Consider the following 25207-nt stretch of genomic DNA (forward strand, 5'->3'; position numbering starts at 1 on the left):
TGTATTAAAATACATACACTTTAATATAAAGACAAAACTTCAAAGCATTGTTTCAATTACAAATCAAGGTAAAGACACAAGAAATTAAAGTGAAGGAAGGGGAGAAAAAACTAACTCTTACATTGTGGAGAATTAGAAAGGTAGGGTGGAAATATATATATTATACATACATATATACACACCAGAAGAATTCACACTACTTCTATGGAAGATTGAAAGGAATGACAGGACAACTTACCGGTATAAAAAAAAAAAAACCCCAAAACAAAAAAAGATAAATTAGGGGAAGTTTGAATTTTAAATAATTCAGTTTAATAGGCTAAATTATATAAACTAATTCCTATTCACTAGGAAACATCCCATATCACTGTTCTAAGAAAATGGGTATTTTAAAAAAATCCATTGAAAAATGGATTTTTATTAGTAGTTAAAAGTTTACTAATCAATTCCTGAGCAACAGCAACCTCATAATCTACTGCTTTCCCCATCAAAGTCCCACTCAGCAAGGGCAGGCTCCCACTCCTAAAAAGTTTAAGTAGAACAGAGACCTAAAGAGTTGGTTTTTAATTTGATATCGATCGCTTAAAAGATTAATAGGTTAAAAAAAGCCAAGCAGGATGGATCAACCCATTCTATCTTTTCCTCATTAACTCCAGAAACACAACCTTTCTAAAGGATGATTTGACTGCACCAGAAAAAGCAACCAGATGTACCTTAAAAAAAATAATAATAACCACCAAAGGATCACAAACTTGAGAACTTCAGGGTTAGCATTTTAAGAATTGTTTTAAAAACTGGTTTTATTTTTAAAACTATAAAAAAAGCTTCCAAAACCTCTTCAGAAAGAGGGTTGCAAGCATTAAGTAAACTGGAGGAGTAGTTCCAGTTTTTTTTTTTTTCCTTGGGTTTTAAACCCTGAAGTTCACAATAATAGCATCGTTCAGTCTAAATAGATATTTATATATTTATAATGCAAAAGGATAAATAAAATATGGCACAACAAAATTTTAAAAACTGGTAATCCAACTTTTAGTGAAAATCTGATATGCAAGCTATGGAAATGTTGGAGCAAAGGAAAGAGAGACAAACTTGAACAGTTAGCCATAAAACTTCAAATATTCGTACACTGACTGTACATCTGTGCTTCAAAATAAATCCAATTATTGTGATTTTTCCTCAGTGCTGCAAAGATAGTTCACAAAAACACTGTCTAGTTTCTTCTCCCCAAATTGTGATTTTAAGATACATTAATGTTAGTTTGCAGTCCACTGTATCACTTCCTGAATTGAAGAAACCATCATTTGGGGCTCTCCCAGTCCTCTTAAATGTTTTTGGCTCAGGCAAAACAATAAAAGCAGAATTTTTGAAGACCACCTGTATTAGTTGGGAGAATTCCCTCTAAGAAGAAAAAATATATATATATGTCAATAATCTTCAGGTTTCCACACCCTGTATTCAAAGGTCTGATTTCAATGCAGAAAGCAAATGGACTCCACGTAGGACTTTATCAGCCCCACATTAGCACTAGGACAAGCTACCAAGTCCTACTGAACAGCTCTTCCATGAGCAGCACCTAGCATCGACGTTAGCAGTCTACAACACGATAAGGCTCCCCCGGGTCAGCGATGGGCGTGTTGTGCAAGCAGTGCTAGGAGGTAAAATAGCACCGACTCCCAACCTGGCTGGGGAAGAACGGCCACGGGGAAACACCGTTCCGAGTCTGAGCCAGGACAGGAGTCTCATCGGTAGCTTGAAGACAAGCTCCAAGCATTGGGAGTCTCCTCTTCCAGCAACAGAGCAAAACCTTGCCTGGGGAAGGCAACTGCAGACCGAAGAAGCCTTAATAATTTAAGGAACCAATCCTGCAAGCCTCCTGCACGGAGCGGCACTGCCCACCAGTTCAATGACAGTTTGCAAGACTGGGCTTGGACACAGGCTTTGCTCTGCAGAGCCTCCTGCCCGCCAGCTGCACTGCGTTTTGGGATCAGTGCTACAACCTGCGCCAGCAACTCCCTTCTGCAGGAGCATTACACAGGCACAGTTCCCAAAGGCCCTGGGAGCCATTTACGTATGCACAGGGGTCACAAAGAGCTGGGCCCTCCGCATAAACCCGGAGAAGATGAAAGCACATGCTGGCCTTCAAACTGCTCACAATGACTCTGCGTCCCACAAAAAACTAATCACTTGAGCAAGAGCTAAGTCTACCCAGCTGCAGATACCAGCTCTGCACCAGGTGATGCTCTCTCCTGCAATCGTTCAGCTTTTCCCATGCTCGGATTCTCTTCCAAGTGGAAAAAATAACGGGTGGTGGGAGCAGATGCTGCTTTCTAAATACACAATCCTAGCAAGAATCGAACCACACAGGCCCCAGAGGCAACCCCAAGCTGCCCGTCTGTGCTGCGGCCTCCTTACTCTGCAGTGGCGTTGGACACTTTCTCCTGAAAGGGAAAGCCTGACTGTTTAAAAAAAGATTACCAATTCCCCAGTGAGAAGGGTTTTAAGAAAGGCTGGGATTAGAGGCAGAACCTGATCACCAAAGGGAATAAAGCCACCATGGTGCGGAGCACCTGCCTTGCCAGCACTTCCTGTTCTAGCCTCCACTGCCATCAATATGCACCAGCGCTAAAATAAAAGCGAGCTAGGCAGATCTGGGTTACACATTTCCTTCCCGCTCACATCCCTCCTGTTTGTTTTCTGAGGCAAAGCGATGATCCCAGATACGTCTGTTCAGATTTCTGCAGTACGGACAAAATGTTATTGCACTCTAGTAACAGCAAATACTTCTCGAAAGGAAACTCTTGCCCACAAGCAGGGTAAAGGCACACAGTTACAAGCACACCTAGCTGCAGAGTAGACCATGCTGTCAAGCCACAACAGCCACCATGGTCAAGTGATATCGAAGCAACGCTCGATTTTGAAACGTTCGAGTCAGAGATGCAATGGAAGAGCTTATCAAACAAGCCTGAAACCCATCTGCTCAGCAGATTTCAAATGAAGAAGTTAGCTGCTCACGTATTCAATTTGATTAAAGAATTAAAAAAGCTAATAAAAACTTTGACTCAAGATTATACAACAAGCGTGAAAAATAGTTGTGCGAATGTCAAGCTGAAGAGTGGCAAGGCCTGGGGGTTGGAAAGCTCTTTATTCACAAAACCAGCGACCAGCACAGTCTCTTCAGGATGGAGCGATCGCCCAGGTTTCCCACGCGTGGAACTCCCGGTGACAGCAAAGTTGCAGGTTGAGACCCTACAAGCTCATCTCCCCTGCCATGCCCATGCCTCCAGCAAGTCTTGGCACAGAGAGAAAACACAGACTAAGCCCAAAGCCCGAGACTATTCAAACTGCACAGGATGGCAGGGTGAGCACAAACCGTGCGCTGCAAGACAAAGCAGCTAGCCCCATAAGGAAGGAAGGAAGCAGGACAGAAGCATCAGAAAAGCCTTCTGGTTTGCCTCGCCAAGGAGACAACAGTTCCTGCTGTTAACAGAAGAAACTAGCTGGAAACTGCACTCTAAGATCTGTCTCTAAATACAAAGTACATCTAAGATGCTCTGTACTCCCTGTTGGTGGCTGTTTCCTCACAAGCCACTTTCCCTTCACCTCTCTCCCACTGCATCCGCAACCTGAACTAAGAGGAGTCAAGCTGCTTCCTATCATTAGTGATTGTCCACAGAATCATTTGCACCTTCCCTAAGAAAACTGTCTTGTTTGCACCAAAACCACAGGTCATGCAGGTACAGGCCGACTTCCCTAAGACCTTGCATGCCAGCGAGGTTTCAGCAGCAACCCAAATCCATACCCTCTAGCAACATCTCTTTGCTTTCTCCCTCAGCTACACAGAGCAAAGCAATCTCACTTCTGGGTGCCCCACACACCCCTGGCTGATGGAAGAATTGTTGCTGAATGACTAATTTACAGCAAATAGCAAGTTTAAGCTTCGTGCTTTTGGAGCGCTCCCAGCACACCACAGCTTCAGAGCACAGTGGGTCTCAGTGGACTGGAAACGGCAAGCGAGAGCCAGAGGTAGCAAATCACCAAAAAAGGAAGAGAGCGCAACACTTGTTCCCCAAGCCTGACATTTAGCAGCAGGGCACAGGTTTAGCTCAGCACAGCATTCAGGAAGTTCAATTTTTTTTTGGCAACATACATGCTACGAGATGTATTTTAACTTCCTGATGAGTCCCTTGCTGGCAGCAGCAACATGGATGAAAAGGAACATTTGTGACAGCCATGAAGTGATCGGACTCAGGGCAGGAAGCTGTAACACAGAAAGAATTCGTTTTGGAACTCACTTTTTGGCTTTGATTACTCAAAAGTATCTCCAATTATTGAAAACAGGTTTCAGATCTCTGGCACCACACTTGGATGTTAAGGTCACAGAGGTTTTATTCTTGTAGTCATATGGCTTGGAGCTTTTATTATTGATCTCCTAATACCTCCAAGAGCTATTCCTTCAGCAATCCTAACGCAAGGTAAGTCCCCTCTCCACATTGCAGGCAGAAGGGCTCAGATTCGAAACAAACTGAACTTGCCCAAGATCATGGCTAACAGGCAAAGGATGCACAAGTGGAGAAGAGGAAGACACTTAAATTCCTCAGCTACTTCAGCGACAACTTCTCCTCAGTAAAGCAGTATTAAGACCCCAATCCAAAAAGTCTTCACATAGAAGCACCGAGTCCCCAAACAGATGTAGCACCAGGCAAGGTGGGGGCATCCCTGGCCAGAAACACAGGATCCCACAGCCTGGCTTCCCATATTGCAGTCCTTTCTACAAGCATTAGCTTATCAGACTCCTGGAAGCTAACCTCAGCTGAGATTAGTAGGAAGATTTAGCCTAAGACTCCCACACGAGCAAAATGCATTTACAAAAGGACATGAAGCTGAACGTGCCAACGGCGCCTGGCATGGGTGGAAGACACTGGCACAGGCAGAGCAGCTCTGGAAGGCTGCAGTGCGGGCTGCTGCGATTGGAAATTGCAGGTCACTGAAAATTACAGTACTGAGGTGATCAAGAGGTAGATGAAGGCCCAGCCTCCACGGATCACAGGAGGTTAAAGCAGATGTCCAATATTCTGGGCTGCCGGCAGACAGAATCCCTTTCCAGCATTTCCCTAACCATGCTTTTGTTCCTGGGTCAGGACCAGGTGGAGTCGTGCCCAGCTGGTTTCCTTTGGTTTTCCCAGATGATGGCTGGAGAGTTGAGTCCCAAATGCTAGTTGGCTAAAAATATCTAGTTAGTGCATGTCTGTTTAGCTAGAGCCAGCAGGCTTGCTTACGTTACAGGTGTCTGAAGACTGCTTGTGAAGAGTCCTGCACAGACACCACTGACAGACCATCACATTACCAAAGCAGCCAGCACCACAAACCTTGCACATGGAGTAAAGGGCAACGCTTTCCTGCAGGCAACGCCGAGGGAAAGAGGTGCTTTGCTTTTCCACAAGGAGAACACGCACTGGAGGTCAAATCTCAAGTTCCTTGCCTAGGGCCTTTGCTCAGAAGGCTCTGGCAATTCTGACTGCTCCAGAGACACCGACCTTTGAAATGCTGTGAACCTCAGGGGCAAAACAAGTCATGCCATGCAAGGAGGATCTGGTCACCCTCTTCAGTTGAAGAGAAGCGCCAAGAGCCAGCTGGATGATACATGCATCAGGCAGAATGTTTAAAGGCTAGAAAGTACACTAGGTACTTTAGACTTCTCCAAGTTCCTTCTCCACAAAAAGCAGCATCCTTGCTATTGTCCTGCAAGCACCTTAGGAAGTGAACACAGGCAAGATCTCCCTGCACAGAAATAGCGATGGTGACTGCACCCTCTTGTTGGATGTCTTTAGTGGTTTGAGATGAAGAGGGGCCAAGAGGTCTAAGGAGCACTTCATCTTGGTCTCTTTTCAGAAGACGATCAGGTGAAAGCAGACTGATTAAAAGCTGCTTCTTCTATTTCCTCCTACTCTCACATCAGGGCTATAAATGGGGGGAGTGGACAGAAATGTAATTAAGGCTACAGCCCTTCCAGCAATTACTCATGCACAGCCTATCGTTTTAAAGCCTTCCAAAGACCTGAGCACTTTGCCTTTCACTGGGAAGGATGCTAAGGCAGCTCTGCAACTTTCAGTTACCCAGGGATCTGGATCAAGCTGGAGTTGCCCAACTCCCAGCTGAATAATATCTGGGTTACATTGTCTTCCTGGATTCCAGGACATAAACTGGGTATGGCTTCTACTAGAAGCTACTGGATGTTTCTCAGCTATCACCCCCTGAGCATCTTTCCCTTTTCCAGGGTCTCATCTTGCTATTAAGAACTCAGCAGGGTACACCGCTGTCAACTCCTCTCCCACATGCAAAGCAGAAAACAGCTCCAAATGTCCCTAATTTCCAGGGATATAAATCCCTTCCCTTTCCAATGAATAAGAAGGCAAAGCTAGGTCGACCGTTTCTGCACACAAAGACTGCCTATGGAAGACATGCTTAGGAACCAACAAAATAACTGCACTTTGTTCTACATCTCTCTCTACTAGATTGCCAGAGGTGAGGTGCAGAGAAAGGGGCCCAGCCAAAGTCGGTAGGGGGTAGGAGTTCCTCTTCCCCCATCACTCTTGTGAAGACAACCAGCCTTGCATTCACAGCCATGCTTCCCAAAGCCGGAAAAGACAGCAGGAGAGAGCAGACGAGGGTAGAAGTATCTTGTCTACTCTGAATACAACGGGAGGAATTGAACAACTAATTCATTAAGCCCAGCTTTTTGTGACCACAGGAAACGCCATCAGGTGCCTGGTAAGGTAGGGCTCAAATCCAAGGTGATGCCTGATTGCTGGAGGTCTGAGACTCATCAGGGAGTACTAGCAACCTAGAACGGATTTAAGGACAGCGAGTGCCTCTGACACAGAGCGATCAATACTGCCCCTCCGAGCGCCTGGGCTAGCAGGCAGATGTTTCCCAAAGCCTATACGTGTTTTTACTCTAGTCATTTTGCTGTTGCAATTCCCCTTCTTTTACTGTAGTTTCCTTTATTGGTGCTTGGTCCAGTCTGAACTACGGACCAAGGTGATTTCTACATAATGGATCATCCTTCTCCGTGTTTTGTGCACTTGAATAAATAAGTTTTTACAAGTTTACTGTGCATTGTACAATCTAAAAATAAATGAAATAAAGTATATGAAATTTATAAATTTTCATCACATCTCTATAAAATACAGCCACTGCTCAGAGCGGCACTTTCTGTACACAGAACACCAAGTCACAATACAATTAAATGCACCAGTTGGATAGTGTGGCAGCACGTTAAGCTAGATTGTGGTGTTTTTGTGAACTACCATTTAGACCTACTTAAAGCAAAGAAATACAAAAGCAAAATGCACTTATCAATAAATGTACACGGCTAAGCCATTTCTGAATCAAGTATCAAAACCCTACTAACAAAATACATTGTACTTAGAACAAAAACAAGCTGAGAAAATATGCTACCTGCACCAGTACAGAAGCACTATTTTCAGTCTTCCCGACGTTGTTAAAAAGGGCCTGACCAATACCAGTGATTATGCACCCTGTTCATATGCCAATGACATCCCAAAACAAAGTTACCAGACTAGCTACCAAAATTCACAGTGACTTGAGTGCCACCAGCAACTGCAAATGGCCCGGTGAAGTAGTTTGGATGGGGCAGGACTTGAATTTCTTCTGTTCAAACTGTGCCTGAATTGGCTGAGCTTCCCTGGGTCAAGCCAGGTAACGTAGCTGCCATTCCAGAGGGGAGAACTGAGTTCTTGTTTGTAATGAACGCAATTAAAAACCACCCAGTTAACAGAGCGCCTGGCTCAGTTCAAATTAAAACATTAAAAATCGAAGACTGACGTTCTCTATAGCTCACACTGCTGCAAACCAAGTGGATTTTGGTATATGAACAGAGTAAGTTGAATAAATAAAATGCAGACCTTTCTGAGAACTGGGTTTGGCATTGGTCAACCCTCCAAATTCAGCACCAAGGATTCAAACTAGAGGCACAGTTCTGACGGATGAAATAGCACCGAGAGGAGGCTCTTTATGACTCTGCTGGTGTGCCAGTCCTTTATTATTCAGAGAATTTAATAATAAGTTGTATTTATGACTCTAGGTGGAATAAAATAAGTCAAAATTGTTTTCACTTCAAAAAAAAGATAAATACTTTATCTAACCTATCAACAATAAAACTGGAGCTTTAAGCATTTCTTTTGCCTTTTTTTTTTTCTTTTTTACTCCGATTCACAGTAAATATTGTTTTCTCTGTTGTTTAGGTCTTTTTACGCTTTTATTTTGTCCAGTAGTAAGAGTAGAAACCCCTGCACAGGCCAGGTGAGCACCTTTCAGTGGAAGCCGAGTGAAGTTGGTCCACGTTGTCCTTGCATAGGTCACATTGGGTTGAGGTAGAAATCCTAGTTACCTGCACAACAGGAGGAGAGGAAGAGACTCATCTAAATAAGAGACAAAATCTACTACGTGTTAGCTGTGACAATCTCGTCTACATTGTTCTGAGACCTGTTAGCCAGTGGAGAAGGAACGATTCTTGCCTTGACCCAGCCACAATTAGACATAAAGGATGCCTCCAAGTGCAACACGCAGCCCCTCCTGGCTACTGCCATTTTTGATCTGATTATGCTGTCGGAAAGCTTTAAACTCATGTGACTGACCTCAAAGAGAGGCAAAAAATGTTCTTGCATTTAGTACTTCAGCTTTTTTCTAACACACGCTGATCTGCTTTGTGGGTTTTTTTGTTTTGTTTTTTTTAATTACCGCCTTGGGGGAGGGTCATCACCCACTCTCAGAAACATTAGGAGAAACAAAGCAGATTATTTTAGCCCCCAATTCCAGATGTAAACCTCAGTTCTGCAAGGTCTTTGAGCACAAGCATTCACACCAAAGTCAATGAAATTGCTCACATATTTGCTGGACTACAACTATGGTACATCTATGTTACACATCATCTGCTGGCGACATCCTTTGCTCCTGTCTAGTTTTTGTCATCCAGCTGCCCTTCTCTGCACTTTACTTTTGTTCTTTGTCTATCTTGCTCAGGAGCTTTTTCCAGCAGAACTGTCATCTACAGTCGTATGGAGTCTAGCATAACATGACCCCAGTTTCCAGTAAGGCAACTGCTTCAACAGAAGACTTCCACACTGTTCTCATTTGAGTCACGCACATATACAAAACCCGTAGCCTAAACCTCCTCACCCCATCTCCCCGCTCTTATTTCTATCCAGGGTCCTTCAAACCTATTGAGTAACCACCACCGTGCTACTCCACATTACATCATTAGTCCCTGCTAATGCACAGGGGCCATGTTATTGAGCTGTTACTAACCTCACTTTCTGGTATATGAACATCAAGGTAATACTTACCTGCCTCACAAAAGCCTAAGTGAGGATTTTTCATGTCTGTGGACCAGTTTGATGAGGAAAACACTATACACAATGCACAGTCAAAAGAATCTCTCAGGTAGATTGTAGTTGAGTCAAATGTTTTATAAGCGGCAAAGAGTATTCAATCATATACTGTACGTAACTTTGGTATCAATGAACAGCAACAATATCAAAGACCTACAAGAAAGCACGGAGCAAGCTCTGGGGCCTAACATACTCGTTTAGCTTTGCAATCATGAGTTACATCATAACGCCACAGAGTATTTTCATAACAACAGTACCAGCTCTGTGCTGGTACACTTTGTTCTGGCATTGCTCTGAAAAGCATTTAAATACTTAAGTAAACACATATCTCCTCCCAAGATCTTCCTCTCTTCTACAGCCTCTGCCCTTAGTAAACATGGACTACAGTTAACCCTGCGTATTCCCTATCTTCTCAGTCACAGTCTACCCAGCAAGTCAGCGATTGCCAGAGCGAGCATAGATACAGCATCCGATGGAGTCTGTTGCCGTTAGCCCTATCACGGAAGTCCAGTAAAGCTGCAGTGCACAGATAATGAGGCCTTCCTGGTTTATTCTTATCCAGTTCAACACAACCCTTCTTTGCTACCTGTGATTACATCAGGCAGACATGAGTCATAACTGCGTTTGCTCTTTCATTGTGCAGTGGTGCAAGGGATACATTAATTGCAATGCAAGACCAGTGCATTTGCATTCCAAGACAAAGCTGCAGCTTGTAACCTGGAGATTTTTTACCTTTTGAGTATTTAGAGCAGCTGTTGTTGACTGAGACTACAAAAAACAAGACCACATTGCCAGACAGTCACAAAGCAGCGCCTTCACGCATCCTAATGCTATGGAAACACGGACTTGTGGGAGATGCAACAGTTAGTGTTGGAAGGCAAGGGGAGGGGGAATCAGAGTAGGCAACCACCACTTCCAATATCCATATAAAAACATACTTAAAAAATAGACATTTCCTCCTGATTTCGGATCGTCACAAAAAAAAATGTTTTCAAGAAGTGATCCCAACCTGAACATAATCCTAACGTCAGATGAGACAGACCAGAGTTACCATAGCGAGCACTCAGTGTCGAGAAATCCTGACTCCCATACAAGAAGCATTAAGACTCTCCATCCTCTGCCGCTGGATTGCTTCCCCCATTTTAGAGCTCTGTGTCACAGAGCCCCTTCCCACCCTATCTCTGCAAAGGAAGAAGCATCATTCAGCATCTCGCACAAAACTCCTGTTTTTTTTTCTCTAGCCTTACCTTACAAAATAAGAACTGTTAGCTAAGCAAGCTCTTTATCGTGGCTTAACCCCAGAAAGGTGCGAAGCATAAGGAGACTGCATGCCAAGTGTAACCCACATAGCGGACGTGCCAGCTGCGTTGGACTGTGTGATCATTGGCGCGGTCTGTGCCAGCGCCAAACGGGGCAGAGGCGGGTGATGGACTGTAAAGGAGGGGCGGGAAGTTTTGTGCTGGAGAGAAGCTAGTTTAATAGACAAAGAAGCATTAGCAGACTGGACAGAAGCAGCAGAAGAGGATGGCAAAAAAGCTTCGCTGGGTGGGATGGACGGCAGGTTCTGCAGAAGCGCAGGCTCGGAGTTAGAAGCAAGTAATGGAGGAGGTGGGGGCAATGAGACGTTAGGAGGAGGTGGAGGGGAATGAAAAACAGATTGCACTGGCGCTCTGTTGAGGTGCTGAGCAGATCTATTCTCACTAGATGTTACTAAATTAGAGGAGGGGGATGGGAAGGATGAGGATGAGGTGCTGGCAACAGCCTGCAGAGGGTTTAAGCTTAGCACTGTGCTGCTAGAGACAGCACTGCTGCTGAAACTGGCTCCAAATTGATGAGGAGAGGAGGCAGAAGGCACCGCATGGTTAAAAATACCTGCAAACAGGAGAGAAAAACTCAGCTTCAACAGATGGGCTTTGTACAGTCTCAAGTGACAAGAGAAACAAAACAAAAAGCAAAAAAAAGCAAAATTATAGTAGTTACAGCCCCATACAAAAATATGCAGCATGAGATAGCAGCAAGCAATGAGAGATAATGGTGCAGGCCAGGAGGTACAAAAGATTTCACTTACCTTTCCTACTGCCAACCTCTAAATGCCACGAGGAAAAATGGTCAGACCCAAGAACTGTCAGTTCTACACCACACAGGTGGACTTTTGATGAGATTACGTGGTCTCTAGAGTCGTTTATCTGAAGACTCAAATTGCTGCTCTTCCCTCCCCACCCTCCTGCTTTCCCACTTACAGGGCAGCAGAGGGGAGATTGTATTTCCAGCAAATCTACATGCTGAGAGATGTGAGAGTTAGGATTTCCCGACATGGTGCCTGAATGATTATGGACAGGTAAGAAAAACTGCCTTTGACCCTTAGTATTGGCAGGTTCAGACTATCTTCTACTCCTGCTAGCTTGTCTCCAGTTTGGGCCACAGAAGCCAAGCCTGTGCAGAATCCCAGAAGTGCAAGGTGCATATGGCATTGCCCTTCCTGGCAAAGAAACGCTCTTCATGTCCATTCAAGAGCCAGAATGCTACGCAATTCCCAACACCATCTCCTCTGAAGAGATACTGATGTTTTGCTCTTCCTGGATCATGCTACATCCATTCAAGGCCTAATCTCAACCTTTCGTCAAGTTGTCAAGTTAGAGATCCTTAACTTGGTAACATGACAAGTTAAATCTTTTACCTGCAGGCAGACCTAAGTTGGTTCCAACACAGCAACATCTGAACAAGCATACATTATGAAATCACAAAGTCTGGGTGTATTCTTTCATTAAGGTGATACAACATGCTCATCTAGTAGACAAAGCTCATGAGATTTCACTGTGGGGAACTGAACTCATCCTAGCATTTCCGAGAGATAGAGGAGACAGGTTATGTGGGACAGATCTGCTTCACATCCTGCAGAAGTGAAAGGGTTTCACCCCTGGAGAGGCAGAGTCAGACTTTCCTTTAGGCCCTGTCTTATACCAGAGAAAGAGTTCTGCCTACCTCCAACTGTTCCACCTGTAACCCCAGGAGAGAAGTTCCCCATAGTGTGAGAATTAGTCAGTCTGGTTGCAGCTGATGACACGTGGACCAGACTGGCAGCAGCTGGCATTGAATTAAATAAGGACTGCAATACTGAGGAATTTGTCACCGAGTTGAGGTTTGCTTGCAAGGCCATGGGGCCAAGGGGGAACTGTGATCCAGTGGTCAAAGCGTTTAGGAAAGGATGGTGCGGCTGAACAGAAGATGCTGGGTTGCCTGCTGAAGAAACAGCAGTAGAAAGGCTTTTACCATTCAGAAGGCCACCAGATGAAACAGCAGCAGAAATGAAAAGGTTGTGGCCATTTTTAAACTCCACATCTCGGTCCCTTCCTTTGCCGACCTTTCCGTTATGCTGCAAAGAGTTTTTTTCCGAAGAACCCCCAGTACGAATGCTTATTTCGCTGATCTCTTTGTTTTTGACCCCTGACCGATTTAAGTCTTCTCCTTTCGTGCTGCTGAGGCCTTCAAGTTGCCTCTTGTTCAAAAAAGGGTTTGTTTCTGATGCCCCCACATCTTTGCTGCGCTGTGACTGAAAACCCAGGGAGCAGTTGGAAGCTGTCACGTCTGAAGTCTTATGCGGAAGAGAAGCACCATCAATAAAGCTGTGTAAACCAATATCTGTTGACAGTCCACCATTGTACGTGAATCCATTAGTGGAGTTTGTACTAGGGCTGAGCCCATCTGCCCCAGAGGAGGGCATGGCAATGCTTTTCCTCGCGTGTGCTGTGATCTTGGAGTCAATGGCTAGGCTATCCTCAGAGGATGGCCTAAAGGCAAACAGCGAATTCTGGCTCAGAGATGAAACAGACTGCAAGGGACTATCTGTAGTTTTGGTCAGGTTGATGTCAGATATTGGTGAGAAAGTAGATTTCCATTTACTGCTATTCATGTTCTCGTTGGTTTGTGCTTGTTTCCTCCCAGGTAAGCTGCCGCCTAGTTTGGAAGAAAAGGTTACAAAAATATCAGAGAACAGCCTTCACTGAGTCTGTTTATTAAGAATAGGGAGCTTTTTTGTTTCCTCTCTCCCCCTGCCAACACCCCTATTTAATCAGTCTGTAATTCTATTTCTGATTCAAAGGCAGAAATACTTGAGAGAAGTCACCTAATCATCCTCCAATTCTAGTTTAATGCTCTGAAAAAGTCCGAGAAGGCTAATCTACTCTTTCCTCAGTCTTTGCACTACAACCCCCTCCCCAAACCCTGAGTCACAAAAAAAAGAATCAGATGGTGACCTGTGACTACAGAAAGAACTGACCCAAGATCTGTAATTATCATCAGCCACCTGTCTTAATGATGATTATGCAAAGCCCCAGCAGAACTGTAGTCTGCTCGAAAGCACCAAACTGCAGAAAAGCCTGCTATCCACTAACAACTTAAAAGTCAGCAGTAGTCAACCTGTTCCCAACTCCAGCCACTAAAAGGAATGATTAATGTTCCTCATACCTACCATTTTCAACAGTCTTCTGTGGAGATTTGCTCTCCAATGATATTGTTGCAATTTTCCTCTCAATTCTAGTGAGAAAATAAAAAGGTTATAACGTTAACTGCAGTCTTATTGTTGCACATTTATCCTCATAGCTTATCTTCCTTATGTTCATGTCTTAAGAGTTGTCTAGAGCATATAAAGCAAGGCATCTATGAAAGCATATTGTTACTGGAAGTACTTAAAAGCATTAAAAAAATCCACCAAAAACTTTGAGTAGAAGCTGTTAAAAATTTGCACTCTTTCCCAAGATTACTGTATGTTTAGAGAACTTTACTGTTGTTCTTCTTTCATGAGAAGAAATAGGCTGTTGCTCTCATCTCTATACTGGTTACTTTTCTAGTGCCTCAAACAAGGAAAAAAAATCATTGCATCCACACGCAGGCAGAATGTGGCAATATTCAGAGCAACACACAACAATTTGGGGTAGGAAGTGAAGAATTCTTGATCAAGCTAAAAGGGGGGAGTGAGAGGGAGACAGATTCTTAGTTAAAAATTATACCCTTGGCCCAAGTACTCCTACAAAACACCACAGTAATAAAAAAAAACACATTTCCAAACTATTTCTTTCAAAGGCCAGACACTGTCAGCCTTGCAAACACAGCAAGAAGAGTAGGTTCCCACTTGTTCAAGCACTACTTTCCCAATAACTTTCCAATTTATAATTTCGGCCTCACAAGAGGCTTGGCCTAGCGGAATCATTCTCCAAGTAAAGGGAGCAAAGAGAAAAGACCTAACACATCCCTCTAGCTTAGAGCACCTTCCCAACTGTCAGAGAAATCTCATTGCGAAATCTATGCCCGCGTATTCACCTGGTGCTGTTGTGCTCATCTTCAGATCCCTGCTCTTCATCTGACGTTAGAGGGGAGTAATGAACGCCATTGGTCTGAATGAGTGGCTTTTCCTTTTTCAATACTGGGGGCTGGTCATTGTCCTGGTAAGGAACAGGAGAGTTCTTCAGGGAGTTTTCAGGAGAGGAAATGGCTGTTATTTCTAAAGGCTGGTTAATGTTATTGACCTGGTCAAGAAGGAAAGAAAACAGGTAAGGATGAGAGTATCCCTTTAGAAACGAAGTATCTTGTTAAAGATATTAAAACACGGTGTATGCATGCTTAACACTGCCATTGTTACACTTCAGCATCTTGCACTAGAGCCACGGACAAATGCTTTAACACAACTTGGACAAATATCTAGTTTTAATAATTTGATTTTATGCTTAAATGCAGAAATGAAAACATGGGATAACCACACTTCTTTTCAAACCGCTACTGCAGGATCACATGAACACAACCTGTACAGCAAGCTTATTAATGTGGGAACGTCATATGCTTCTAGCACTCTCACGCTGTTTAGTCAGTCTTAGTTTAAGCTACTTTCAAAATATTTAATCTGTAGCCTAAAAAAATCAACTTTGCTGCAGACACAAGCTTTTCGTCATAAGGGAAAAGCCTGAACTAAAAATTAAGAGATTATTTTGAATATTTAATGTTCTGATTAAAAAAACTCTTTGAAGATCTTCTACCTATGCAGAAATAGTTCCTCAACTTTTCAGCAATTCTCTAGCCTCTCAGAGGGGCCATTTTCACACAGGCTCTTCATGCCAATTCTAGCCACTAACACTGCAAAACCTGAGAGTATGTTAACGAGTGGAGCAGTCGGAACTTATTTCTAATTCAAAGAGGTTTTCCAGGCCTTTCTGTTTTGCTAGAGCTCTTCATTTTTGTCCTTACCATGGAGTTAATATTGAGCGGTGAACCTGATGGTTGCGTAAAGAGTCCCGACACAGTAGGTAAGGATTTGCGTTTAGGGGAGACCCCGGAGTTCCCGCTGATATTCCCAGTAGAAGATCTCTTCCGCCGACCTCGCTTCTTCCCATCCTGCGCGTGTGCTTGGCCACAGTCCAGCCGAGCGCTCGGGGGCAGAGGACTGTGCTTGTTGGAAGGGGATTGTTTTACATGTCCTGTATTAGGAGAGATTGTAAAGATGATTCTTCTCTTGGCCTCGTTCTCAGGATCTGAAAACGCTGCATCAGACTGAAGATCCCCCTTTGTTCCTTCGGCAAACATCTTCTGAGCATCTGCATATTGCAATACCCCTACCAGGCTCTGGGAGGTGCCATTTAACCTGGGGCTTGTTGAGTGCTGGTGAGCAGGGGAGTTTTGCCCAGAGTTCCTTGACTGCATCATTAGCAAAGGATGTTGTGGAGTGGAACTCCGAGACCCTACTGAGTTAAACAGACTCCCAGAGTCGTCCAGAGCTGCCTGATCAACACTATGGTTAAGATGGGCTGGGCTGTTTGAAAGAGTTCCATTGACTGCCACGGAGCCAGAAGAGTAAGAAAAACCTGTTGAAAGGGAAAGTATACATCATTGCTTCTGCTGAGTGATAGTTCACAGTGCTAGATTTCAGGGATGGTTAGGAGTGGTTTCAACTGCACCTGCATTAGACCAGCTAGCGACTGTGTATTGTGCAGAAAACTCTACATAGTGAGGTTGAGAACACAGCTCTGAGCGCCGACAGCTTCAGTTAGGAATTAGCACATTTTACTACTGTCTTTTGCCAGTTCAGGAGAATTCATGTGCTATATGGAGATATCCTATGGCCTACCCAGTTTTTAAATGGAACTCAAGGGGTTTTTTGCCTTTTGAAGTCGGGGCTCCTCCTACGATCAAGAAAACTGCCAAATTCAGCCACCTTCTTTCCCCCAAGAGGAAAGGGCTGTCATCTATACTGCCCACCCCCTACTCAAAATTAAATAAAAGGCTGTGGCTTAGGAAATGACAGTGGATCTTCAAGGAAACTGTAACAGAAGAATGCCACATGGGAGTAAGCATGGAAAGGGAATTAAGCATTTGTTACAGTCCATCATAAATCGGTTTAGTGCTCTAGTAAGGTCTTGTCTCCAGGCTGCCTAAATGAAAGGGGTAGAAGGGAACGCAGTATTGTTTCACAATTTTTTTTTACTTCATTGGTGTTATAGGAAACTGCAGCCAAGCCCTTCTTTGCAAAACAGATGCTAGTAACAACACAAGCCCCTAGAGGTAGTAAACATAAAGAACAAATGAATTCTCTGATGAGGGATCAGCTGTAGAACAGCTTCTGCATGCTAGAAATTAGTTTTCCTGGTCCACAAGGTCTCTGTATCCTGAATAGCTAAAAGCCACAATTTCAACAGGTAAGCGAGTTCAGAAGCAGTGTCTACACTTAAGTATCCCTACCCTCTCCCCTCTTGATGGTTCTTCCTACCCTAATAGTTGTGCCTGTACAACTGCTCATGAGACACCATTGTGTCCTGCATCAAGGAATTAATTTTGCTATTGAAAAGCCCCACCACTCTGCAAAAATAAAACTTTCAAAGCCAGCTCAGTTTAAAGCATAGCTGTGCAAAACATTTTGCTGGCTTGCTACAGTGTAAAGGTAAGAACGTCTTAATCCACACAGAGTTTACAAAAGGAATTATCTACTTACACTGCAAGGTGCTGCAGTTCAGATAACAAAGGCAAGTTCAAACTAATACGCCATACTAAAAATGCATCCAAAGTGTCTCATAACATCATCGTGCAATATGCATGATTCTTTGGTCTTGTTGCAGAACGCACATTTATCTTGCGCTCTGCTGCCTTGAATGACCTGAAGTGCCCAGAACTCAGACGCGTGCATTTGTGGGTGCTGTCACGGTGAGACAGCGCACCTTCGCATAGATGAGGCTGTTACCTGAGGTAGCCAAAGCCAGTGGCTTGTTTCCAGCAGCATTGCTTACGCCATTATGAGAACTAGCACCAATCTGCTTTTCAAGTGTCGATGAGTCTCTATTCTGATGAACTGGGCTAGGTGTGCTTCTCTGGGGAAGAGAGGAACAAGTGTTTCAGTCCAGCAAATACATTCAAAAGCCATCAATTTAAACAAAATTCACATGCATTAGCAGATCTACCAAGTTAAGTGGCTCTATTTCCTGAATGTCCTAGATTTTGCTTGTTTTGAGGAAAATACAGATCAGCATGTTATGGGACAAAAATAAATAACGATTACATTGCAATAGTATCTAGCATATGCCAGATACCAGGCAAATCCAGAGAGAATAGGCTCATTGTCCCAGAAAGTTTAGACTCAGGACAGCAGCGTGATCAGAGAACAAATGCCTCTGTCCATTGTTTCATAGGCAGCCAGAAAGGAAACAGGTGGTTGTGTCATGTCCCCAGGTTGGTAGACACCAGGTTCCCCAAAGCAACCCTGAAACAACATGGAATGCACTAGGCTACATTCTCGGATACACTATCCGAGGCACAATAAACAAGCGGTATTTTTCAAAATGAGGCACAACAGTTGTGAAATCCTAGCCTGAATAAATAACGTGTTGAAGTTAGAGGTGGTGCCCAGAGCTGAGACTTTATGCCCCATTCACTCTCTCTGAGGAGATACCACCTCTCCTTGGAGTTGGGAAGACTTTAGTTCTGCTACAGCTACAGAGTCTATGGCTGGAACGAGATAATGGATTGAAGACAATAAAACAGCTCCAGCTTTCCAAATATGGGATTGTAATACTGATGCCCTCAAACACATTTGCGAACAGATTCTAAACTCACAGCACTTATGCGAAAACAGTGAATGATTCTTAGTTCTCTACTGTGAACCCTCTAGTGACAAACATTTGTGAGAAACAGGACCCAGCCTTTTTAAACTTCTCTACCTCCAAGAGTCACATGGACTTATCAAATTTTCAAAAAGAGATGGCCCAAAAAATTCTGTAGTTGTAATACCCAAGAAGTCAGCTACAGAGCAGTTACTCACACAGTAGGTATTACAATCTCAATGCACTGCCCACATTCATCCCACACTCTCATGAGATAAAAAAAGATCCACAAATTATAGATGGGCAAACTGAGGCAGAAGAATTTGTCTCCTAGTATCATACAAGAAGGCAAGGGCTAAGAACAAGTTTATTTGCAAGCTTCTTGGCTCTCAGACACACACACTCTCAAACTCTGCTACTTTTCCACCAAGTCAGAGTTTAGACTGTGTGTTCTTTTGAGGCATGTATTCACTTTCCTTTCTGGATGAAATACTACCAACTCCACAGGCACAAGAGTAAGAAAATTTAGAGAATGACTAAGAGCCAAGAGGATGCATCCCAACAGCAGCCTCCCCCGAAGCATCACAGACAGCCCAGATTAGCAGCCCACTCAGGATTCTGGTGCACGGTACACCATTACTGCCCAATGTGATTTTAGTTAGGGATGGAAAGTGTTGACAATCCCTTACTCACCACCTTCTCAACACGGCTAGGTAGGACTACGCTGGCCAGAGGGATACTAACAGGGAGTTTATTGGGCTGCACTGTGCTGAGAGGAATACTGATAGGTAGGCTGGTGATAGTTTCTCCATTACTCACAGAGGTTCTCTCTCTCAAAACCTGCAAATGCGAAAGAAAAAAAAAAAAAGTAGTGTTCTTAACTGCATGCTATTACTGAAAAGACTTTTTAAAAACTAACAGTAACCTGCTCATTTAGTTGTGTGTGGTTCTTTAAGAATTACATGCTTAAGAGTGATGACTACATAAGCAAAGATAGCTTACCCAGCAACACCAATCTACAGGGACAGGAATATCTGACAGTGTAGAAAGATATGCAGATTAAAGCTACTGCTGGCCACAAAAGCATAAGGAAAAGGATGCTTTAGGCAAGCTCATTTCCTCGTGTCTTTGTGAGAGCTCTGTGAAAAGCACTCATCTGACAAAATTTTTATCTTGAGGTCCTCTGTATGCAGAAGAGGTAGCAGCCAGAAAGATTTCCATGGTAACTTCCTGCTGAAGAGCACTTCAAGCACCAGGAGGATCCATGGCAGGACCAACTATGTGGCAAGACCAACTTTTTTTGTAATGAAAAAGAATCTGGCTTTGAAGCTGAAAGACTCAGACCAGACCAAAAGTCCTACTGTATTACTGGCATAATTCATATGCAAACTAGCAACTCTGAGGAAAGTATCTCTTTCATGAGCACTGTACTCTCTTCCTCTAGCCAGTCCCTTCTTTCTACCACACCTCCTGGTTTTTGTGTTACATCCTATACCAAGCTGACCACAGAACAGAACGTGTCTGCATCCCCCAGTCTGGCCTACTTCTTCTTTGTTCTAGCAGGTATAAGGTCTTTGCACCTGAGCATAATCAGACCTCTTCTTACCTTCTCGCCTGCAATTGGTAAGGCCGCTGGGGAAGAGGGCCGAGTTTCCTGAGGACTCAGCTTTATGCCATTTGAAATACCAGGGCTTGGATATGTAAGGCCATTCTCTTTTACATGGTCAACTCTGGAACAGAGATGAACTATAGTTAGAATACAAGGAATTTCTGTACCAAACTCAAGGCACTATACCGCCTTGTTTACCTGATCAGCTGGCACTGCTCATTTTGCTGGCTTATGACACAAGGCTTTAAGTGTATAAAACTATTTTAAACTATTTTTCGACAATCCAAATAAACTACTGTTACTAAAAGCAAATATTACCCCTCTTCTCCCATCCTAGGAAATGATCACTCTCACCTCTGTATCTCATTAGGTGTTGCTTTTCCATTGGCTGCATGGTCTTGATTCAAGTGTCTCCTTAGTGCTATTTTAGCTGGGGAAAACCTGGTGTAATCGGGTAAGGACAAGCTTGTCATCTTGTCTGCCTTCTGTCTGCTGTTGTGGTTTGGAGTACATGGAACTATTTCTTGGTCCAGATGAGAGGTTGTGTACTGAGGTGTGTTCTGCTTGGAGGAGGGCCTGCTAAAAGTGTTATGAATTTCATAGGGAGTAGCATGGCCATTCATGGACAGTTCAGGGCTCATGCCATTCATGTGGGGCATAGGAAATTTAGAGCATTCAAGCTCAAGTTGGAACCTGCCATGATCAGCCTCAGGATCACGGCTCAAATGGTTTTTATTGCGTAGCTGTACTGACAGTGACTCATCAGACGGCGTATACGATTTCAGCTGCATGAGCTCCTGCTGTCTTTGACTTTTCTCAAGTTCCACAATGCTGATCTTTAAATGAAGAGGAGGACAAGGATTAAAAACCATACTTAAGAATTCTATCACATTATGGAGTTTTGCCATCATATACTTCTTAGAAATTGGGTAACCATTTCTGGGAAAAATGCAAAACAAGCAACCTACAATTTTAGAACCAAATTTCAACAAGTTACTCTGATTTTGCAAGATCAAAAGGTGCAGTTAAGGAGAATGGCTCAGAGACTTTTAGAAAGCACCTTTCAATTCTTGGAAGCAAACATTAAGATATCTCCAATATAAATATATATATATGTATATATACACACACACATATACACATATATAAGAAGTATGGAGTAACTACTGTCAGTCACAGAAGGAAAGAGTCACCCCATGTCAAGGCATCCAGCAAAAAAACTCTCTAAAGCTTATCTCACAAGGAAAGAAAGTTCTTCAGTCGCAGGAGTTTCATTTGTTTTCACTATGGTTAAGTGATATTCTGTGGAAACCAACTCCTGAATTGAAACTTCAGAACACATAGAAGAAACTGAAGTCACACATTATGTAAACAAGCAGGACCTTTCTTTTCACCAGGTCAAGCTTTCTAATGATGTAGAGAAGATAAACCATGATTCCGTCTTTCACAGTACTACCAGGGAATCAGGTCATAGTGTCTGCTTCCTTTAATTACCCTGAGAGTCAAAAAGTTATCTGTATTCTTATTCATCTCAAGTTTACCAAAACCCTCTGATAAATATTAATCTCTAGAAAAAAGAAGTAACAGCCACCTAGCTTACCCTTAATATTGTATTTAATCAAATACCCTAATTGGCCTAGGAACCAAGAGCTAACCCAGGTTGGTGATTCTAGATTTTTTTTTCCCCTTGCTCCCTACCTGCAACTCCAAACAGTGCTTTTGTTTTTCAGAAATTTGATTCTTCAATGCCTGCTTCTCCTTCAGCAAGTTCTCCAGCGACAGTGTTGACCAATCCAGCTTCAGTTCTTCACACCGTGCCTTCAGCTGCAAAGACATAGGATGAACAGATCAAAAAAAGACTTTCACTATTCACCACCCAAGGCACAAGGCATGCCTTTTGCAAGCGCCATGCATCTTTCAATTGCATTTCTGCAAGAAGCTTCTCATCCTCTTAAACTCCTCTCAGCTCAAGTCAAACACCACCAAAATGGTCCTGTAGTCCCCCTTTAATGTGGCGGGAGGTGGCCTGGTTCTGTCTTAAACTAGTCTTATCACCCAGCATAACTAAGCACCCCTGCATCCAGATTTTCCCCTTGCCCACCTTAATACTCAGATGAATAAGAGCAGCTATGGCTACCATGAAGCAAACACTACGCAGACTTCTTGGCCAGTGAGATCCAAGTTCAGTGACGAGCCCATATACAGCTATACGGCTGAGGCCAGAGCCAACTGTCATCTCAGCATTTGCTAGAGGTAAATAAAGGTCTCCAAGAAAAGGGACCACCTGCATTCCTCCACCAATATCATTCTTCTCTGTTACAGAGGACCTACACTAGACAGGTGAGGCAGCCATCGGCTCGTGACCTGCCCTCCTTGCATAAACAGGAGCATCAATCTGCTACTCAGATACGAGCTTTGTACACACCAGCTGTAAGCTCTGGTTCCTGAGTTCGCTGTTATCCTTCTCCAGCTGTTTCGTCTGTTCTTTCAGTTGCTGATTGTGAGCAGAGATTTCCTTCTGAGCCTGAATCAGGTCATTGTATGTCAGAGCTTTAACTCCCAACTACAGGATGGAGGGCAAGAGGGAAAGAGATCGTTCAATAAGGTCTTGACACACTAATTCCAGACAACTGTCACATTCAAAAGTAACATTAAGGAGACCTGTAAAACTTTCACAGTTCATAGAAAGTCTCTCAGCACTCTCTGAGGCACTTTCCCATCACTATTTTACAAATGAGGTAATGAGGAAGGACAGAAGTACCTCATTTTGAGCAGCTGCTCTAGCAATTCAACTTCAAAACTGCCATTTAGTTTCTCTTGCCAGCCATGAGAATACTATTTTTGCAGAGACGCCATATTTCCCTTTGTGCTTCTGAACTTGCATTAGCAATACAGAGTTTGTTCAACTAGCAACTACCCTTTATTAAAATGCTATACTGCCTGCAGACTGTCATTCCCTTGCCCTGGATAAAGGCATGGTGGCACACAACAATTTCAACATTGAAGATAAAACATAACCAGGTTAGGTTAGAAGCAAAGAGATTCCACGTGATTTAATGTAATCGCAAAAAGGAGGCTGAAGACCCAAGACCACTCTGGTCTTACTCCTTTCTAGCAAAAATATTTTGACCACACAGATGGCAAACAAGCATACACTTCCACCAGACCAAGGCTACCTCATCAAGTTTCTGTTGAAAAAGACGTTTTATTTCCTCTTTCTGTGCCTGGCAGTGGGTGAATAACTGCTGTGCTGTCCCCAGTAGCTGAGCATTCTTTTCCTAGAAGAGGAAAGAGTGAGAAAATACACTTTTAGCATCAACTGAAGCAGGCCTTGAAGGAAGCTTCCTCTTAAGATGTTTACATGTAGTTTAGAAGGCAAGTTGGTACACAGGTGGAAGTGAATCTGAGCTCAGAGAGGAGATCTGGGAACTAATCCACCTCTGTCTCAGGCTTCTGTCATCTTGTATTTGTTAGTGGGGAAGTTGCTTAAGCTGAAAAGAACCTTTAAGTAGATTTCTCTGCTATACAGTAAAATCTAATCAGGACATTTTTAAAAATTCATTTTTATCCGCCTAGCACATCTGTAAAGAAATAGTAATAACCACATCCTACAGAGGAGAAACAGAACTGGAAAAGATCATCTGTATGAAATCTGTTACTAAACTGAGAATAGATTCTAAGTCTCCAGAGTCCCAATTCAGAGTTTTCCTACACAATATTCACAAAAGACACTCAGTAAATGAAAATACATTGTGGGGGAGGCAGGAGGAAAGTCATAAATAAGCCAAACCATTTGTGTTTCTAATGCCAAAATTACTTTAATGAGCCACCCTACCCTTCCACTCACGGAACATTTCCTGCCTGTAACATTCCTTAACTAGATATTGGCTTACTCATTTCAGGGTCTTGCACTATGTGAGCAGCAAAGGGCAAGGGTAGGACCAGCTGAGGAGTCTCACATTTTTTCCATTCCTAATTGCGAGATGAGTGCAGTGAGAAGAAAGAGCTTTGCAGATTACGTTTCCCCCCCAAACAACTTCTGCAGGAACCAAACAGGAATTTGGCAAACACGGAGCATTCACTCCCGAGAAGGTGGAGGACAAGGGAGAAAGACGCCTCGACCTTCCAAGCCATGCATTCACGAAGCGAAGCAGCAGCGCTGGCAAGTTCCACACGTGAGAAACACATTGGACCTGGTGTACAGCTCTAGCCGCCTCTCACTCCAACGATTTGGCCGAACAGCCAAGTCACTGCAATGCTAAAGGGACTGCCATAGGTGACGCTGAAAAAAAGTCAGTTATGCTTTCAACATTGGGCATTTCATTCAGCCTTTATAAGCAGTGGAGGAGCTGACAGCTCCCTCTAAGGGTACTCCGGTGAACTAGCAGCTCACAGCATCTTGTTTATTTTAAAATCGTATTAGAGACATTTTTGTTGTACTTAAAAAAAAAAAAAAAAAAAAAAAAAAAAAGCATGTTGGGGGAGTCCTTAAATAGAACAACAACAGCACCTCCGCCAGAGCAGTTCTGCATCTGCTTTCATGAAGTTTAACTAGCCATGCTCTCAGCGTAACACTCCATCAAATAATCTTTTCACATAGAATTTCCCATTTTAAATGTCTTTAAGTATGCAACAGCTGTCAGATGCCAACACAAAGTGATTGCTTTTCCACACTCCCAACTCGTACTTCCAGTGTACGGCACAATAATTTCACGCTATTGTTTTTCATTCTGTTCCTGGGCAAGGAGATAAGTTAACTTTATGATCTCATTTTTCTGATAACATGCATACATGCAGAAAAATATGCTGCTTAAGGAAACGGCCCAAAATTCAAAGTGCCATTCAACTGTGAAAACAAATGAAAGCAAGCGTAGTAGAAAGGTTTTCATTAACATCACAACAGCATCAGACCAATTCACAGGAAGGAATGGGGTGGCACAAGTCAGCCTTTCTCATGTAGAAAAAAAAAAGAATTCCAGTTATGGAAAATCCCATAAAACAATGCAACAGCTTTATGCTGACACTTTCAGAAAGTCCGCACAACAAAAGAAATGTTCAACAAGGGCTACCAAAAGGTGGACTTCCCAAGACGTTAAACGTTACTGTTGAGCTCT

The 25207-nt window shown here is 43.3% G+C and overlaps 1 protein-coding gene across 7 annotated transcripts in view; it reads right to left on the minus strand.

Annotated features, from left to right (window-relative positions):
• The window catches only part of DOT1L (DOT1 like histone lysine methyltransferase), a 73841-nt gene continuing 48634 nt past the window's right edge, over nucleotides 1-25207 (minus strand). For 4 of the 7 annotated variants that reach the window (XM_026076495.1, XM_026076498.1, XM_026076496.1 and 1 more), the window contains 13 exons: nucleotides 23270-23371; nucleotides 22519-22656; nucleotides 21792-21917; nucleotides 20448-20929; nucleotides 20091-20214; nucleotides 19178-19324; nucleotides 17629-17755; nucleotides 15645-16258; nucleotides 14727-14932; nucleotides 13879-13943; nucleotides 12393-13364; nucleotides 9366-11282; nucleotides 1-8410 (listed from right to left, as the gene is read on the minus strand). In XM_026076495.1, the coding sequence (XP_025932280.1) occupies nucleotides 10693-11282; nucleotides 12393-13364; nucleotides 13879-13943; nucleotides 14727-14932; nucleotides 15645-16258; nucleotides 17629-17755; nucleotides 19178-19324; nucleotides 20091-20214; nucleotides 20448-20929; nucleotides 21792-21917; nucleotides 22519-22656; nucleotides 23270-23371 (3693 nt within the window). In that variant the 3' untranslated portion in view covers nucleotides 1-8410; nucleotides 9366-10692. The remainder of the gene's footprint in view (nucleotides 8411-9365; nucleotides 11283-12392; nucleotides 13365-13878; nucleotides 13944-14726; nucleotides 14933-15644; nucleotides 16259-17628; nucleotides 17756-19177; nucleotides 19325-20090; nucleotides 20215-20447; nucleotides 20930-21791; nucleotides 21918-22518; nucleotides 22657-23269; nucleotides 23372-25207) is intronic. The other 3 variants (XM_026076499.1, XM_026076497.1, XM_026076500.1) reach the window with 3 other exon arrangements.

Source organism: Apteryx rowi, unplaced genomic scaffold, assembly GCF_003343035.1.
Source record: "Apteryx rowi isolate R43461 unplaced genomic scaffold, aptRow1 scaffold_433, whole genome shotgun sequence".
NCBI classification, from domain to species: Eukaryota; Metazoa; Chordata; class Aves; order Apterygiformes; family Apterygidae; genus Apteryx; species Apteryx rowi.